Below are 16,876 nucleotides of genomic sequence, written 5' to 3'. Positions count from 1 at the left end.
TTTGACATTTTAAGTGAGAATGTCACTGCCTGTTAGCTTTAAAAAGATTAGCTTGTTTACAGAAGTGCTGCTGTCCTGTTGTTCCTCCAGCTGTTTGAAGGCTGAAGGCTGACAGATTGAGACAGAGAGGGATTCTTCTCCTAATCTTGATTTCATAGTGCCACTTATGTTAATGTGAGTGTTAACTCAAATCCCGAGGTTAATCGGATTACATTCAAAGGGACATGCCGTCTCATGCACCTCAGGGCCCAGCTCAACCCTGACGGTCTGGCTTTCCAAGAGGACATCGCGGTGGCTTACTCTGCTTCCCAATCTTGTTTTACATTTTCCTGGTTGCTCCTCCCTGAAGCTTTACTAGATTTAACTGCAGGAGTCCAGGTTTCCTGTAGCTCTTCATTTGATCAAAACCTATCAGAGCTCTTGACCTGAGCACTGAGGGATAAAGGGCATTCACAAGTAGAATGTGCATCTCTGTCTTTAAGGAGTGAATCCTCTGCTGTTGAAGCTCACACCACTGGGAGACAATAGACAGATGGGTAGGTGTGGGTGACATTCTGATGTCTATGGATGTAACCAATGTGCAGACAAAATGCCCAGAGCTGATTGGTTTGAGATAGGCTTCCATCTAGGCTAGAGAGACTTAAAAAATGGAAACTTCCCAGCTGCCCTCCTCCCAGAAAAATGAAATATAACATCTCCTCTGTGCTTCCAAGTCATAATCCCTTTATTCCCAGTTTGTTTTAATCTAGTACTCTCACAAGAATCATTTGTATTTGTATAATGCTCACTGTACTTTGTCAAGTTGTCATTCATACTGGGATGTGGTGGCAGAGCAGTGACTGGAGAAAGAATGACAAGTTGGAGTTAGGATTTAGTCATATAGGATGTAGACATTGACTCTAAACTTCACTTCTAAGCAAGTTGAAAAACATGTATGTTCACTTCCTATAAAAATAATATGAAATCATTGTAGAATACGAAGGAAATATAGCAGTGAATCTCAAAAAACCAATGTAAATCATCTATAATACCACCCCCAGAAATGCTTCCTTCTTGCCTTTTTTTATGATGTCTTATATATATTTTGTCAGTGTCAATATGTATTTTGACTTCATTGGCATTATACTGAATATACTTGTTTCCAGGCATCTTCTCATGTCTCACAAATTATTTATAAATACCATTTGTAATGGTTGTTTATTATTCTGTTGTAGAATTATATCCCAATTTTTTGAACCAGTTGTTATCATTGGACTTGAATGTCCTTTCCAGACTTTTGACATCATGAGTAACATCAGCCTGAGCATCCTTGTTCCTCATTTTTACATTTCACAGATAATTTCCTGTGGGTGGGTCCTGCCATGTGGACGGGAGAGAGCTGTTTCTACGGAGGGTCCTGTGTACATGGTATGGATTAGCATACTGACACACTGGCTGTGGAAGCCTCCATCAGAGTGGACCTCTCTATGCTTCCATTTCCTTTTCTGTAAAATGTTGTGAGGATTAAAGTTCAGCACAGTATCTGACATGTTAGCTAGTAAGTGCCTAGTTCTTATTGCTTCTTGCCATTCTCATTGTCTGGCCATGCCAGTTACTCACTCACATGAGAAGAGAAAGCTCACCGGATTGGCAGCACTGCCCCTGAGGGGAGCATGGGGGAGAACCAAGGCAGCTACCAAACTGCTGCTGTTGTCGGGCTTGGGGCCTGGTGAGTGTGAGTTCATTCAATCCTCATGAGTGCATTTCTCAAAGTGGGGAATACACACTGCTGGTGGTACCCCAGATCCCTTTAGATGTCCCAGACACACACTTTAAATTACCATTTAGGTTTGGGGGGGTGGGATCGTGTACAGGGAAACCCAGGTTTTAAGTGTTATTGTTTAGCACAGGGGTCAGCTCTTTCAGTTAAGAGCAGTGATTTTGAACTCTACTGTTGTAGCATGAAAGCAGGCATAGACAACATGGCAACAAATGAGTGTGGTGTTTATTAGTAAAACTTTATTTACAAGCCAGGCAATGGTGCATTTGTCCCACAGACTATAGTTTTTTAAACCTTAGCTTAATACAAGGATACATTTTAAAAAATTATTCTACGATGGCAGGAAGTTATGGCAGGAAGCATAAAAGTGGTATGTGAATGGTTGCTATTTGCAGAAATGCTGTTCACAGCTGAGTTTACAACTGCACTAACAGGCTTAAGAGTTTCAGGTAGCACAGTTGAGAAGCAGTGTGGCTGACGGTCAAACTGGAGTCTGCCTGATAGCCCAAGCCACCCCCTTCTTCCTCCCTTTCTCAATATGCGTGAGATCTTGGCTCTGTTCTACCATCCTGTCATTATGTAGCCAACCCACAGGGGCTGGAAGGAGTTTTGTCATCAGCCTTCAACACCTAACCCACCTGGCTCTTTGTGGTTGAGGGGCCATCCCATATTCCATCCAGTGAGCCTCGTCATTTGAACTATCAGTGGCTCCTCACACACCAGGCCCGGCCCTGGAAAAGTCACATGCTTCAGTGACTTTCCAGCTTCCCTGGTACAGAACCGTGACATGGCCCTCTGCCCTCCTGCAGGCATTCGGCAACTCAACCAAAGCTGCTTTTTATGTTGTTTCTGTTACTTGTGCTCACCAGTCTTTAGGCCCTCAGTCAGATCAAACTCCCAACGGTGTTTTACCAAGGCTTTCCTGGTTTCATGAGGATGTGTACGAGATGGAGGACCAGGAGAGGAGACAGGAAGCTCTGTGCGCTCGCTGCCCCGCCTCTGATATGTACATTCTCTCCATCTCTGTGCCTCAGCTTCCCTTGATCTGTAAAACAGAAAAAGATAATCCATCTTGGAGATTGCAGGGAAAAGCGTGATGGAATTGCATGGGTCACTGTGTTCTTTCAAAGGTTCTAAAGCCTCAGCCGTTACTAAAAGCCCAACAGTCTCATGAAAGCGGCAGAGGATCAAAAAAGAGGATTTTCTTTTTCCTTTCGCTTCCAGTCAACCTTCGGCCTTTTGCTGTTAGAACATCCACAGCTGAGAGGCAGGAGGAGGCAGTCACTGGTAACCAGGATCCCTGTGGGATCAGAGCCATCCAGTGGCTGCCAGGTCTCCACTGGTCGGTGGCTTATAAATAGAACATTTCCCCTTTTAAACCTGAGAAGGATGGATGGCATGATGGGCATGGCGACCTGGCCTCCTGTGCGCTGGCCCACGAGGCAGTCAGCTGAGGGCACCTTCCCCTCCAGCTTTCCATCCTGGCCGCCAGGCCTGGGCTGAGAGAAGACAAGCGCTCACTCCCTGCCCTGCCTGCACTCCCTCCCAGTTGTCCCGCTCCCCAATTGGCCCTTTCCTTTCTCCTTTCCCATCCCTCTGTTGCATGGCAGGCTTCTGTGGCCACCACTTTCACCTCCTGAGCCATCCATCGTCAGGTGAGACCTAAGTGCTGCCTCTCTGCACCTCACTTTTCATTGTGACTTGTGTGTGCAACACAGTTGCTGTGGCTCACATTGAGCTCAAATTATATTTAGTTGAACAGTAATACCCAACTCGAGAATAGCCCCAACTGAGGGGTTGGGGCTAGCGAGAGAGGAAGGAGATGGAGCAGGTTGTTTTCTCAGAGATTTTATTATTGGGGTTTCCAGCCCCAACAATATGACGGGCAGTGGTGCTCTTTGGACTCGCTTGGACAATCAGAAGCCTTGCTGCTTGTCCTAAATGACACTTCACAAATCCATCCTCTCTCTGAGCCAACTTTAGACTGACAGATGCAGCCAATGTGTGACTGTGCTGTGGCCTAATATTCTCCTTTCCCTTGGCAATGTGAGCTCTGTCCCGACAGCCTGGCAGGTGTGAGCCGCCCCTTGGCAACCCCAGTCTGGGCTTCAGCCAAGCAACAGTGAGCAGGTCCCTGGCTGCATCTTTAACTCCTAAAGCTCTGTGCGAAGGTTCTTGAGACAGACACAGAAAGATTTCCCCCAATGCCACCAGGGGCAGGCTCTGCATTAATGTCTATTGAGCACAGACTATGTACTGGGCAATGTGCTCAGCATTTGACATACATTATATCATTTGATCCTTATAAGGTAGATAGCATTGTTGACCCACTTACAGATGAAAAAAAATGGGCTTCATTCTGAGTGCAAGTGTGTGGTTACTTAAGATCACGCCTTCCCACCGTAATCAGAGTGTTCAGAAAACGCAGCTCACGTTCAGCGTGCAGATGCAGCAGAGGCGGTCTCGTGCTGCTGCCCACAGTGTGGACAGTGTTGAGTGGTGTTTGTTACTACACACCAGGCGTGGATCCCCAGTCTCACAGCTTACTGAGTGTGTGGCCTTGGGAACTTAATTTCGCCAGGCCTCAGTTTATCTGTAGGATGAGGATAGCTTTAGCACCTATGTCATTGGTTTATTGAGAGGATTAAATGGGATTAAGATGGGAATCTTTAGTTCAGGGATCTGGTATTCTAGGCAATCATTAAATGTTGTCCTCTACTGTTATTATTGTCCAAATGACATTGTCCAAAACCAGAGGCTATTTATATAGAATCATGACACGGGACGGTCTCTATAGAGTTCCTTGGAGTGCCTTCACAGACATTGCCCTATTTGATTCTCACAAGGCCTGATCTTACCTACGAGGAGAAAGGTCGCAGAGTGTAGAGCTGAAGGATACCTGTGTCACACAGCCGCTCAATGGGGACTCCAGGTGCCAATGTTAGGCCTCTAATCTTGAATGTCTTCTCTTTCCCTGCCCTTTGCTGCCTCAGTGTTTGTTGTGACCAAAAAATATCTAAATCATTCCTAGGGCAGATGGAGGTGAGGGGACAGGGAGGTGAAGGCAGGAAAGGGACCTAGGTGGTCAGAGGCAATTGGTTCTCAGCTTGACACTTCCACTCTCAGAAAGCTGGACTTCTCTTTTTGGTTGAGAAATCAGAGCACAGCCACCCAGGCCTCAAGGCAGAAAGGAATCGAGGCCACTGGACTGTAATTTATTCTCGAGATGTCCAGATCTCAGTTCGGGAGACAAATGGCCCTGATTAAGCTCTTTGGCGTTACCGTGGTGGGCATTAAGTATTGCTCTTTCCCGGCTGTCCTGATTCAGAATTTTAAGGTGGACTGGGAGGCTGCAGGTGTAAAAGCACACAACGACACACTCCATACCCTGCAAGCTGATCTGCAACCCTCAGCGTGTACTGCGCAAGAACCCAGACGCTGGCCACTCTGGCTGCCTGTGTCTTGCCAAGAACCGTAACACTTTACAGCTGCCCTAGAGCCTCCCTTTACTCAGGCTGAGAGCTGGCAGGTTTGTTCCAGGCCCAGCAGGGATTTCATCTCTTTTCCTGATACCTATTTTACTTTGTCTACTCTGTGTCCCTCTCGGCTTATTTTTCTCTGTGTGTGTCTGTGGAAAAAGCAAATAGGTGTCTGTGTATGTGGTAGGCTGGGGAAGAAAATTCTGATTGGCAGTGTTCATGCTTAGAGGCCCGGGGATGAATGAGATCCCTGCCGGTCCTGTTTGTCTTGTGCTTCTCACTGCAGGGCTCTGTGCAGCCAGCTGCTCCCCATCCAAGGCTCCTGGAGTGTGGGGACTTCTTTACCTATTGGTTTCTCGTGTCTCAGCTGGTGAAAATGTAGATTGAATTTGTTCTTTCATTCAGGGAATATTTATTGAAACTACAATAATGAACAAGGCAAATAAAGTCCCTGCTGTCATGGAGTTATACTATTGAGAAAAATTGACAACAAGCAGTAAGCACGTAAACAAAGGTTATACTTTCAGGTGGAGAGAAGTGCAATGAAGAATGAAGAGCAAAGGGATAGAGAGTGAGAGGGAAGGACTAGCTGGAGCAGAGAAGGTCTCTTTAAAGAGGTGACATTTGAGGAGAAATCTGAGCAAAGGAAGAGGGAGGGAAGGCATATCAGGAGCTGGCAGATGAGCATTACTAGTAGAGGGACCAGCATGTGCAAAGGCCCTGAGGTGGAGAGAATGAACTAGCTGTGTTATAGAAATATCAGAGAGGACCATTATGACTGAATTGGAGGAGACCAGAGGGACAGTGGTCAGGTAGGCTAGGACCCTGTGAGGCCATGGCCAAGAGGTAAGATTGTGTTCTGAATGTTATGAGAAATCCCTAGAGAGTTGTGATCAGGCAAGTGACACGAGCCAATGTATATTTTTAAAAGATGACTCTGACTGCTGGTAGAGAATTAACTGTTGGGGGGAAAAGTCAAAACAGTTGAGAGGCTATTTATTGTATCGGTCCAGGCAAAAGGTGATGGTGACTTGGATCAAGGTATCAGCAGTGGAGGTGGTGAGAAGTAGTTGGGTTCTAGATGTGCTTTTAAGTTATTACTGATGGGACTGGCTAGTGGATTGGATGCAGGATGTTGAGAAAGCAAGGAGTCAAGGGTGTCTGCGTTGAAATAGGACAGCTTGCTGGTAGTACCCTCGTACCTTATCTTCTCATCCAGGTTGAATATAGTGCCTGGTCTGGGACAAGTTAGGACAGGAGCTCCCAAATGTATTATTTATGTATCATCTTTATGATTTTTTTACATATACCACCTGTATTATTATTTATTTACTATTTTTCTTTATATCAATTCACCCTTTTTAAGCCTAAATTTATTTTAAAAGAAATATATCATGCTATGTGTGATAAACCAGTAAGTTTCCAATATTCATTAAAGTAAGTGTACAACTATTATAAATATTTCTTTGTGAACCACCTGGAACCATTTTATATACTACCAGTGGCACAAGCCGACATGACATAATGAGATAATAGCACTGGTGAATTGTTATTAGATGGAGAATGTGATACAGATATTGGCAACTGATTAATCATTTCTGTTCATCTTCAGTGATAACATTTTAATTGCTTTGTATATAGTACAGTGCTACCTGAAGTGTGATTCTCACACTTATTGAAGCATAAGACCTGGGAGGACACCCAGAATATGCTGTGCAGTAAGCATGCCCCCTCCTTCTCTGGTCTGCTGGATTCGAGGACTGCTACTGGAGTAGAAAGTGCAGAATCCAGAAAATGTGATCCCTAGCCCCTGTCCTTTACTGAGCAGCCATCTGAACTTTGGCGGAAGAGTAAGGGAGTAGAAGAGGATGAGCTAAGAAGTCAGCAGGAGTTATAATCCTGGTTCGACCACTCTCTAATGCCATAATCTTTCAGAAGTTCCTTAACGTTGTTGGAGGTGAGGTTTCCTGCCTACAAAATAGGGAGGGGGAGAAGGGTAGGATGCATTTAAGCGCTTAGCCCAGAGCAGCACAGTCTGCTTACTGAGTTATCATTGTTGTTACCACTTAACATCATGGACCTGGCTTTTCTCATTACCCAAACCTAACAGATATATTGGGAAAATCAAATAAGCTGTAATTTATTCTATAAATGGTAATGTATTATCCTTCATTATACTTATTAGTGTAGAAACACAGCAAGAAGTTATTAGTAAGAATGGTAACAATATTTACCCTCTGGGACTATTGTAAGGATAACACGGATTTGAATATGACAAGTATTTTATCAACTGGACAGTTCGACTCAAGTATTAGAAAGTAGTAACATATTGGTAATACTGGTAATGGCTCTTTATTAAATACCAAATAAGTCACAGTTGCTGTATATTTCATTTGACCCTTGCAATGACTAGATGGGTTATCCCCACTATCCAGGTGAAGAAGGGAGTCTCCGGGAGGTGAAGCACCTTGCCTAAGATCACACCCAGTCTGAGAGTAGCAGAGATAGGATACTTGTCTTTAAAGCTTATTGTTCTCTTTCCAAGACATACCATTGGTATCTGTGTGATTTCAGTTAATATTAACCTGAGTTCATATCTCCCGAATACATACTGGTCTGAGAGCACAGTATGTAGGCATTGGAGTTGGATGGAGCACAGGGTCTTGGGGAGCTGATCCTGGATTAAAAATCAGCTATGGGGTATCCCCAAAGTAGAGAATTCACACCTGGACAATGAAGAACCAATCTGCCAACTTCCCTGGGCCCCACTGGAAATTTCTGAGAGCTGCGTACAGTTTCCTAGGGGCCCTGGTCAGGGAGTCCTAGCAACTCTGGGGTTCCACATAATTGAGAATGTGCCCGCTGGGTGTGTGAGCCAACTGGAAATCTGTTCTCCAGGTGGATTTCATACTTATTTCAATGTGGGTGTTTTTCTTCATGGCTTTTAATGGCACTGAAATTGATTAAATTCAGAAGGAACAAGGCAGGCCAGACTCTAAAGAGCAAATCACATTGAGAAATTGAACAAATTTCTGTGGTAAGAACATGCCACTGTAGCTGTCCATAAAATGTCCATATAATGGTGGCCTGCTGATAGTAACTCTAGACAATCTCTTATATCCATCCCCGTTAACTATAGGGCAGCAACTACGTTTACCTCTCAGTTCTCATGTTTTTATGCAAATATGCAGCACTTCCAGCAAATTCCATTTCTTCCATAAAAATTGTTTAAAAATATTTATTTTTCTTAATCAAAGGAAAATTGAATAAGAGTTTTTGGAAAATTTCCAGGCTGGGAAAAATCTGTTGAGTACCAGCTTCAGGAAAGTGGTAATCCATTCTACTGGGTGTTGAGAAAATTTTGGAAAATTTCCAGGCTGGGAAAAATCTGTTGAGTACCAGCTTCAGGAAAGTGGTAATCCATTCTACTGGGTGTCATCTAATTCAGTCGATGAACACCTCTGCTTTGGAAAGGATTTGTCTCCTGAAGGCCTGTTTGAATTCCCAGTGGGCCTGTAACCTTGGGGTGTGTCCACAGACCATGTGTCCATCAGTCAGCCTATGGTATGGAAAGCCCCCTTCTGTTCAAACTTGATTTGGCCACTTTTGCCTAATTTCTTGGTGTTCTGAGTACTGAGGGTTGGGGTAGGGCAGTGGTCGGCAAACTCATTAGTCAACAGAGCCAAATATCAACAGTACAACGATTGAAATTTCTTTTGAGAGTCAAAAACCGACTTCTGCACATGGGCCATGAAGTTTCAGTCGCACTGTACATGCGCGCCTGCACATGGTATTTTGTGGAAGAGCCACACTCAAGGGGCCAAAGAGCCACATGTGGCTCGTGAGCTGCCGTTTGCCGACCACTGGGGTAGGGCAACAGTAGGTCAGCGGTTTTCAGAAAAGGGGCTCCTGGACCTGAGGCGTGAGATCTGTTGGCTCTAAGCTCTGGGGGAAAATGGCCTTGATTTCTAGGGCCTTCCTCAACCTTTAGGGCCATCTGACTAATTAGATGGCCCTGTTACTGTGATGAGGAGGAACCCCCACCCTCTGCCCCTCGCCAGCCCAAGGTTCATGCCACCACATACAACTCAGGGATGATAATGCCTCGGTGAACAAGCAGAGGATTTCTAAAAGTTCCAGGAGAACCTAAACTTGGTTTTGTCTCTTCTGTCTCATGTCTTGGCTTGCACAGCTTTTGCTTTTCCTTTCTCTTGAACTCATTTTTGGGGCTGTACTGCTCGGTGGTAGTACCTCTTTGTATTGATACAGAAGGAAGGAAGGAAATGGTTAGATCAGGCCATTCATTTCTTTATTTAACCATAGCTTCCACACAAAAGATGAAAAAGCTGAGGGTCAGAAACTTCAATAACTCACATACTCTCAGTGGGTTGATATCAGTTGAAATCTGAAAGGTCGTTTTTGACTACACCACACTGCCCCTCAGCATCTTTCCCCACCGTCAGTCACCATTTGCCTGTCCATGCACCCAGAATGAAAAATTTTACAAAATGAAAAATGGAATGCTTCTTCTTCCTGTCCAACAATGTAATAAACCGTGAAAGACAGAGATATAGTACCGAATAAGATAAAGATGTACACGGACCATTGCCTTCATGGATGCATATCTTGTTTGGTAGACATTTTTTTTGTAGGATTAGACAACTCAATGTAAGCTTGCAATTGTGCTATATACTTTGATGAACATGTTGATGGTGCTATATCCTAGTGTGTGATGGGGGCATTAACCTAGATAGAGAGGTCAGGGAGGCTTTTTTGAGGAATTGATACTTAGGAGAGACCTGAGGATTCGGAGTTACTTGGGCCAAGGGGCTTCCAGGTGAAATTCAGAGCTTGTGCTGGGGAGAAAGTGTGGCAAGTTGGATGCTCTGGACATAAGTCAGTGAGGTTGGGATGCTGAGATCTAGGGGAGAGGCATCAGACAAGGCTGGAGAGGCAGACTGGGGCTAGACTACAAGGGTCCTGAGGGTCATGTTAAGGATTCAGGTTATCCTCCCCAGAGAAGTGGGGTTCTACAGAGAGATTTTAAACAGGAAAGTGCCATGGTCTGTCTGATTTTGTCAAGATCACGGGAGCTACAATGTGGAGGACAGATTGGAGGAAGCCAGAAAAGATGTAAAGAAGCCAGTCAGGAGGTTATTAAAGCCGTCCTGGTAACAGATGCTGGAAGCCAGGACCAGAGTGGTGGTGGTGAAGATGGAAAGAACTAGACAAAATTGAGAGACACCCAGAGATAAAATTGAGGGTCTTGGTGATCATTGGATATGAGGGCTAACAAAGATGGGGGTGCTAAGGGTTATGCTCATGGTTTTATTGTAGTTCTCTCCCTCTACTATAACCTACACACCTCTTTTTTTTTTTAATCCTCACCTGAGGACATTTTTTTCATTGATTTCTAGAGAGAGTGGAAGGGAGGGAGGAGAGAAAGATGGGATGGAGGACGAGGAGGAGGAGGTGGAGGAGGGAGAGAGAGAGAAACATCAATGTGAGAGAGACACATTGATTGGTTGCCTCCTGCACGAGGGCACCTAGACCGGGGTTGGGGATGGGATGGAACCTGCCACCAGGTACATGCCCTTAACCGGGAATCGAACCTGAGACACTCTGATGCTCGGGCCGATGCTCTAACCACTGAGAACACTAGCCAGGGCCACACCTCATTTTTTTTAAAGGTGTAAAGAGCCAGGGAAAGTGTCTCAAGTGATGTACCATGAGGTACTAGAAGCTGCAGAACATGGCAGAGGTGGTTATGCTAAAAGCCATCTCTGTCTACCTGGCCCACCAGCCTCCTTCCTTTAGACAAGAAAATAATTTGAGTTTTTGTAAACAGCAAAATAGTCAATTTCTGGATTTTGCCTGCCTCTCTAGTCTCAGAGTTCTTATCCTAGACATGATAGCATAAACCCCAGTGGTCTGCCCAGCATCCTCCTCCCACTTGTGCCCTAAGACGCTCCTGTTGACAGGGTCAGCCCACCTCTCCAGTGTTCTCATGTTCTCCATAGAACTTGGGAAAATAGGTTTATGTGACCTGGGCCCTTTCCTTTCTTTAAAAGGAGGCAAAGAAGCAAGGCTTCAAAAGTTGAAATGAAAGTTAAGAGGATGCCACATTTCTAACTTGGCAGGTCAACCTGGGTATTTGGTGCAAGCTCTCTGAATAGTCATTATATGGCACCTGTTTAGGCTGCCCTGTGCGTAAACTTAGGCAGAGCTGACCCTGAGGCTGAGGAAGGTAGATAAGCCTTGGCCGCAAGACAGTGAATGTCAGGCGGGCATAGGAGTCACAGTTCCTGCAACAACTCATCGCAAGTCAAATTAAGGGAATAATGCAAGCCTAGTAGATATTTAATGAGAGATTATTTCTAGAGATTATAAGGATACAGAAATTGCAAATAAATCCCTGACCTTTCCTGAGCCTTGGCTCAGTGAAAGAGCTGAATCACCTGCTTGAGGGGATTAAGAAGAACCGCTTCCATCTGTCGGGCCGCTCAGACTTTTTCTGTCATTAGCAACTGTTCGGCGGTGATCCTGTCCTAAACCTTTTAGTGGGAACTCGATTTTCAGAGTAGGAGGTCTCAATTAACTTAGATTAGGAACCTGCTAGGCAGAGATCAGGACGAATGATCTGCTAATGTATGCACTGTAGTCCCTATCATATTAGTGGTACTCAGGACACATTAAATAAAGCAGTTGTTAATCATTTGTAACCTAATCATGACATCAGCAGGAAACTCAGGTTGATGAGAGTAGAAGTCAAACCTGTGAGAGAGTAATAGGCACAGATGGAGAGACAGAGCTGCAGGGAAGTGTGGGGCTGCAGGCAGTGATGTACCTTATAGCAGTTTCAGCTTAGAGAGCTACAGCAACGGTGACAAAGTTGTACTTCATGAGTTTCTTATTGGGCACAGTGGTTTGACATGCATTCCATTTCTTAACACAGTTTTATCTGTTTATAACTGCAATAATTATCATCACTATGCAACATTACAGGCCAGCAGTTACCTAGAGCTGTTAATGTTTAACTTGCAATATGTAAGCAATATATACATTTGAACTAATATATACTAATGAGTACTACATTACCTGTGTTATGTGTAAGGCCTTTATGTATAATATCTGTGTAAGATTTATTTAAATAAGGTGTTTGCTGGTTTAGAACAAAGTGGAGAACTTCTGATGCTGGGGAAATCAAAGGATGAACATTCACTCAGATTTCGGAGGGGGTGGTGGCGGGGGGCGGGCTTTGCTTTGCCGATTTCCAAAAGAAGTAATTGTAGTTAATGTAGGTTAGTGGAATTTAATTTTTTGGCAATGTACTTGGAAGGTTCTATTGTATTCTTTTCCATTACCTGTTTCTTACCGAGGAAAGGATCTTGCTTCCCACAGTTCCACATGAAAAGACTCAAGGACTGAGTTGTTGCCTCTGTAAGGCTGTCTGGCTCTGTCATTTCTTCAGCTACTTATGCTGATGGCTTTTTGAGTACGTATCTTCTTGCGACTAGGCTCATCACTGTCAGCTACCAGGCTATTTCTAATTTCCAAAACTTTAGTCAGTGTTCATGGGGTAAGGAAGCAAAGTAATCATTTTTCTGAACAGAAGTTCATTGATGCCGTATTCACAAACCTACTCTTAAAACATCCAAGTTTAGAATCAGCCTTAGCTGCTCACAGAACACTATACAAAATGACAGTTCTCTCTCAGACTTCTATGACTCTCATCCCTATGCAAGGATCCTCTTAAGAACCTCTCAAAGGAAGAACTAAAAGGCTTCAACTGACTATTGAGTCAGTTATGAACATTTTGGAAACCTCCTTAAGTATAAAAAGTAATTTCCCCTCTGACAAATACATTCTAGTAGGCTCTATATAAACTACTGTGAAAAAGGAAGAAAACCCTCCCCTGTGCCCGAAAAGATGCCCAGGATCCTTAGTCATCAGGGAAATGAAGTCAAAGCCACAATGAGATACCACTTCATACCCACTAGAATGGCTATAATAAAAAAAGACAATAACAAATGTTGGCAAGGATGTGGAGAAATTGGAACCCTCATTCATTGCCGGTGGGATTGTAAAATGGTGCAGTGCTTTAGAAAACAGTTTGGCAGTTTCTCAAAAAAGTTAAGCATAGAGTCGCCATATAACCCAGCAATTTCACTCCTAGGCATATATTGAAGAGAAATGAAAGTATGCCCACACAGAGACTTGTACACAGATGTTCTTAGCAGCATTTATTCATAATAGCCCAAAGGGGAAAGCAGCAGCTGATGAATGGATACATGAAATGTGGTCTATCCAGACAACAGAATAGTATCTATAATAATAAAAGCGTAATATGCTAATTAGACCGGATGTCCTTCTGGATGTCCTTCCTTCTGGACAAAGCTGTAGAGGGGGAGGGGGCGGCAGAGGTGGCAGAGGCCCCTGGCCACAGGGGCAGTGGGCGGAGGCCAATACCAAGGCCGAGGCAGAGGTGGCAGAGGGCCCTGGCTGTGGTGGTGGCGGCAGGGGCTGGGGCCAAGGCCCTTGCACGAATTTTGTGCATCATGCCTCTAGTTTCGTCATAAAAAGAATGAAGTATTGATGTTACAGCAGAGAAGAATCTTGAAAATATTATGCTAAATGAAAGAAGCTAGACACAGAAGACCACATATAGTATGATTCCAGTTACATAAAATGTTCAGAATAGGAAAATCTACAGAAGCAGAAAATATATTAGTGGTTTCTAGGGGCAGGAATAAGGGGGAAATAGAGAATGACTGCTAATGTGTATGAGTTTTTTGAAGGGGGAAATGAAAATTTTATAGAATTTGATAGTGATGATTGATTGATAACTTGGTTAATATGCTAGAAATTAATGAATTGTGGGTGAACTCTGTGGTATGTGAATTATATTTCAATGAAGCTATTTTAAAAAATCTTCTCCTCGGTTCCAATAGTTATTTGGCCTGTGTATTATAATTTATTATTAAGTTTAGGAAATATCTATGGCATGAGTTAATTGAGTTCCACTTGGAAAAATAATTTTGATTTGGCTTACAGCTTCCAGTCAGAAAGCCCAATATAACACAATTTGCAAAGTAAATACTTGGTTCATACTAGAAAAAGCAAAGGATTAACTTATTAGGCTTTTTACAGCTTTAAGGGAATGTGAGAGCAATGGTTTTGTATAGCAGTTGGTCTCCAGGTAGAAAAGCACTCTTTTCCTCCTTTTCTAGTACTTTACTTACTATCCTAGAGACCAAGTGTGTTTATAATAAGTACCACTAAGCACTAAGCATGCATGTAGGAACAAGAGCTATTTCCCTTTGGGAAGAGAAGTTTTGGGAAATTAGCATTCCTTTCTAGTTTGATTTGGATAATTGTCAGTGATTTTTTAAAAAGGGTTTTTATCTTCATTGGATCTAAGTTTACTCATAGACATTAAGAATTGGAGAAAGATTCCATTTGGATTAGGTCCAAGATGAGTTCCAGTTCTGCTCAGTGCTAAGAGTGTACAAGTTTATTTCTTGCCCTGGGATGATGACAAATCATTTATAATACTCATCTTCCTACCTTTTGCCATTTCCCTCTCTACTCTGAACATTCATTTATAGAATGTTTTTTCCTGATATCCTAAGGAGGTCAAAGATGAACCCATTCTTAAAGATGACCACACAGATCTTATTACTGGGTAACCGAGTGTGGGGATGAATTTTGATGGGTTTCCAGCTTCGTTGTCAGGGTGGGAATTAGTTCTGTGCTCTGGAAAACGTTGCTGCTGTTGATCATCTGTTTTCTGAGTGACATTAGTGGGTTTGGGAGCTGATGGAAAATACTGTCACCACCTGCTGAGTTACCACAGAGAGCACACAGAGGCTGACTCTACTTCCTGCCTTAGTTCTTCTGCCTCAGGTAGCTTCTCTGTTCTCAGCTGTTTTAATTTTCTTCTGGGTCTTTTTCTTCTTCTTCTAGTAACCTGAGCAGGAGTTTATTTCTCTCTTCAACTCAGAGTCACATTTAAGGCAGTTGGTTATATGGGTTCTGGGGTGAGTCGCCCATATATTAGACCTGCAACTTTGGTCAAGATACCTAGCTTTGCCAAATCTCAGTTTCTTCATCTTTAATATGAGGCTAATGATAGGATAATCCTAGAGGACTTGCTAGGAAAAAATGAAATAATCTATGTCAATCACTTCTCCAACATTTATGCTTTTTGAAGGAGACCAACAAACAGTTAGTTCTCCAGCTCCTGATATTAACCAAACAATTTAAAGGATGCCTAGTTATTCCTTTGTACGATGCTCATCACTGTATGCTACAGTTTCTTCAACTATACATTGATGATAAGCTTGCAGAGTTACTGTGAAAATTAAATGAGATAATATACACAAAACACTTAGAACTGTACCCAGCATGTGGTAAGCTCTCAGTGAATAACACCTTAAAAAAATTATTCCCATGCCTTTTTTGGGAAAAATTAAAAGGATATGTGGCTACACCATGGGACTGAGTCATCTTGGGTTGGTCATGCCTTGTCCCAAGGTTGGTTTGCGCGGCCAGAAACTTGAACTCTATTCTCTCCCTCTTTCAGCTGCACAGTTGGACAGCATTGGCTTCAGTATAATAAGGAAATGCATCCACGCTGTGGAAACCAGAGGTAAGTAGTTCAACAGATGACATTGTTCTCAGTGAAGGTCACATATCTGGGAGGTGTCAGACCTGAGACCTGCTACCTGCTGATTTCCGATTTTAAGTGACTCATGAACCCCCAAGTCCCATGGCCAGTGTGTTTCTATGAGTTGTGTTGCCCTGAAGCAGAGGCTCTCAACCGATTTGGTGTCATCGACCGCTTTGATCTGAAGAAAGCTTTAAATGCATACATATCAAATACTTGGGATTAAAACAGGGGTGGGCAAACTTTTGACTCGAGGGCCACAATGGGTTCTTAAACTGGACTGGAGGGCCGGAACAAAAGCATGGATGGAGTGTTTGTGTGAACTAATATAAATTCAAAGTAAAGGAGCGGAGGGGAGAGCAAGAGAACCGGATAGAACAGCCGGATCCGGCCCGCGGGCCGTAGTTTGCCCACGGCTGGATTAAAAGGAAACCAATTACTGAAGCTCAGTTATTAAAGTACTAATAATATATGTTGCGATGCAATAATATGTGTTTCTTTGTTAACACTTTAAATAAGTGATGGGTTGATAAGTTGCTCCATTCAGAAATATTTCAAGATGTCTGTAACAATTGTAATATGTTATGAAAACATCTGTGACTTCTGACCAAATTGCAGGTACTGCTAAATCTACTGTGATTTGTTGCTTATATTGTAATGGAAGGGAAATGCTTAATTTTCAGTTAGGAGTTAGTGAAAATGAAGCTGTAATTGTGTTCCTCAGTTCATAGACATCCTGAATTCTGAAGTGGACCTCTTAATGTCCATGAACCCCAGGTTAAGAACCTGCTCTGGGGAGCTTGTTGCTTGGGACCATCCAGGCAGAAAGAAATGTCCAGGCCCCTAGTTTCCTGCAGTGGCACTGTGGTCAGCCCTGCCTATCACACATTGACCTTTCCTGGGTCCAGAGGAGCAGGGCTTTGAGATCAGGGAAGCTGTTTCATACCAATGGTCTCCAGCACCTCTTCT

The 16,876-nt window shown here is 43.5% G+C and overlaps 1 protein-coding gene across 4 annotated transcripts in view; it reads left to right on the top strand.

The window, feature by feature from the left end:
* Nucleotides 1-16,876, top strand: part of ARHGAP26 (Rho GTPase activating protein 26) — a 428,404-nt gene that overhangs the window by 234,351 nt on the left and 177,177 nt on the right. For all 4 annotated transcript variants that reach the window (XM_080672378.1, XM_080672379.1, XM_080672377.1 and 1 more), the window contains exon 13: nucleotides 15,824-15,889. In XM_080672378.1, the coding sequence (XP_080528504.1) occupies nucleotides 15,824-15,889 (66 nt within the window). The remainder of the gene's footprint in view (nucleotides 1-15,823; nucleotides 15,890-16,876) is intronic.

Source organism: Plecotus auritus (genome assembly GCF_963455305.1).
Source record: "Plecotus auritus genome assembly, chromosome: 6".
Taxonomy (NCBI): Eukaryota; Metazoa; Chordata; class Mammalia; order Chiroptera; family Vespertilionidae; genus Plecotus; species Plecotus auritus.
Note: the sequence above shows the minus strand (reverse complement) of the source record. Positions and strands in the feature narration are given on the sequence as shown.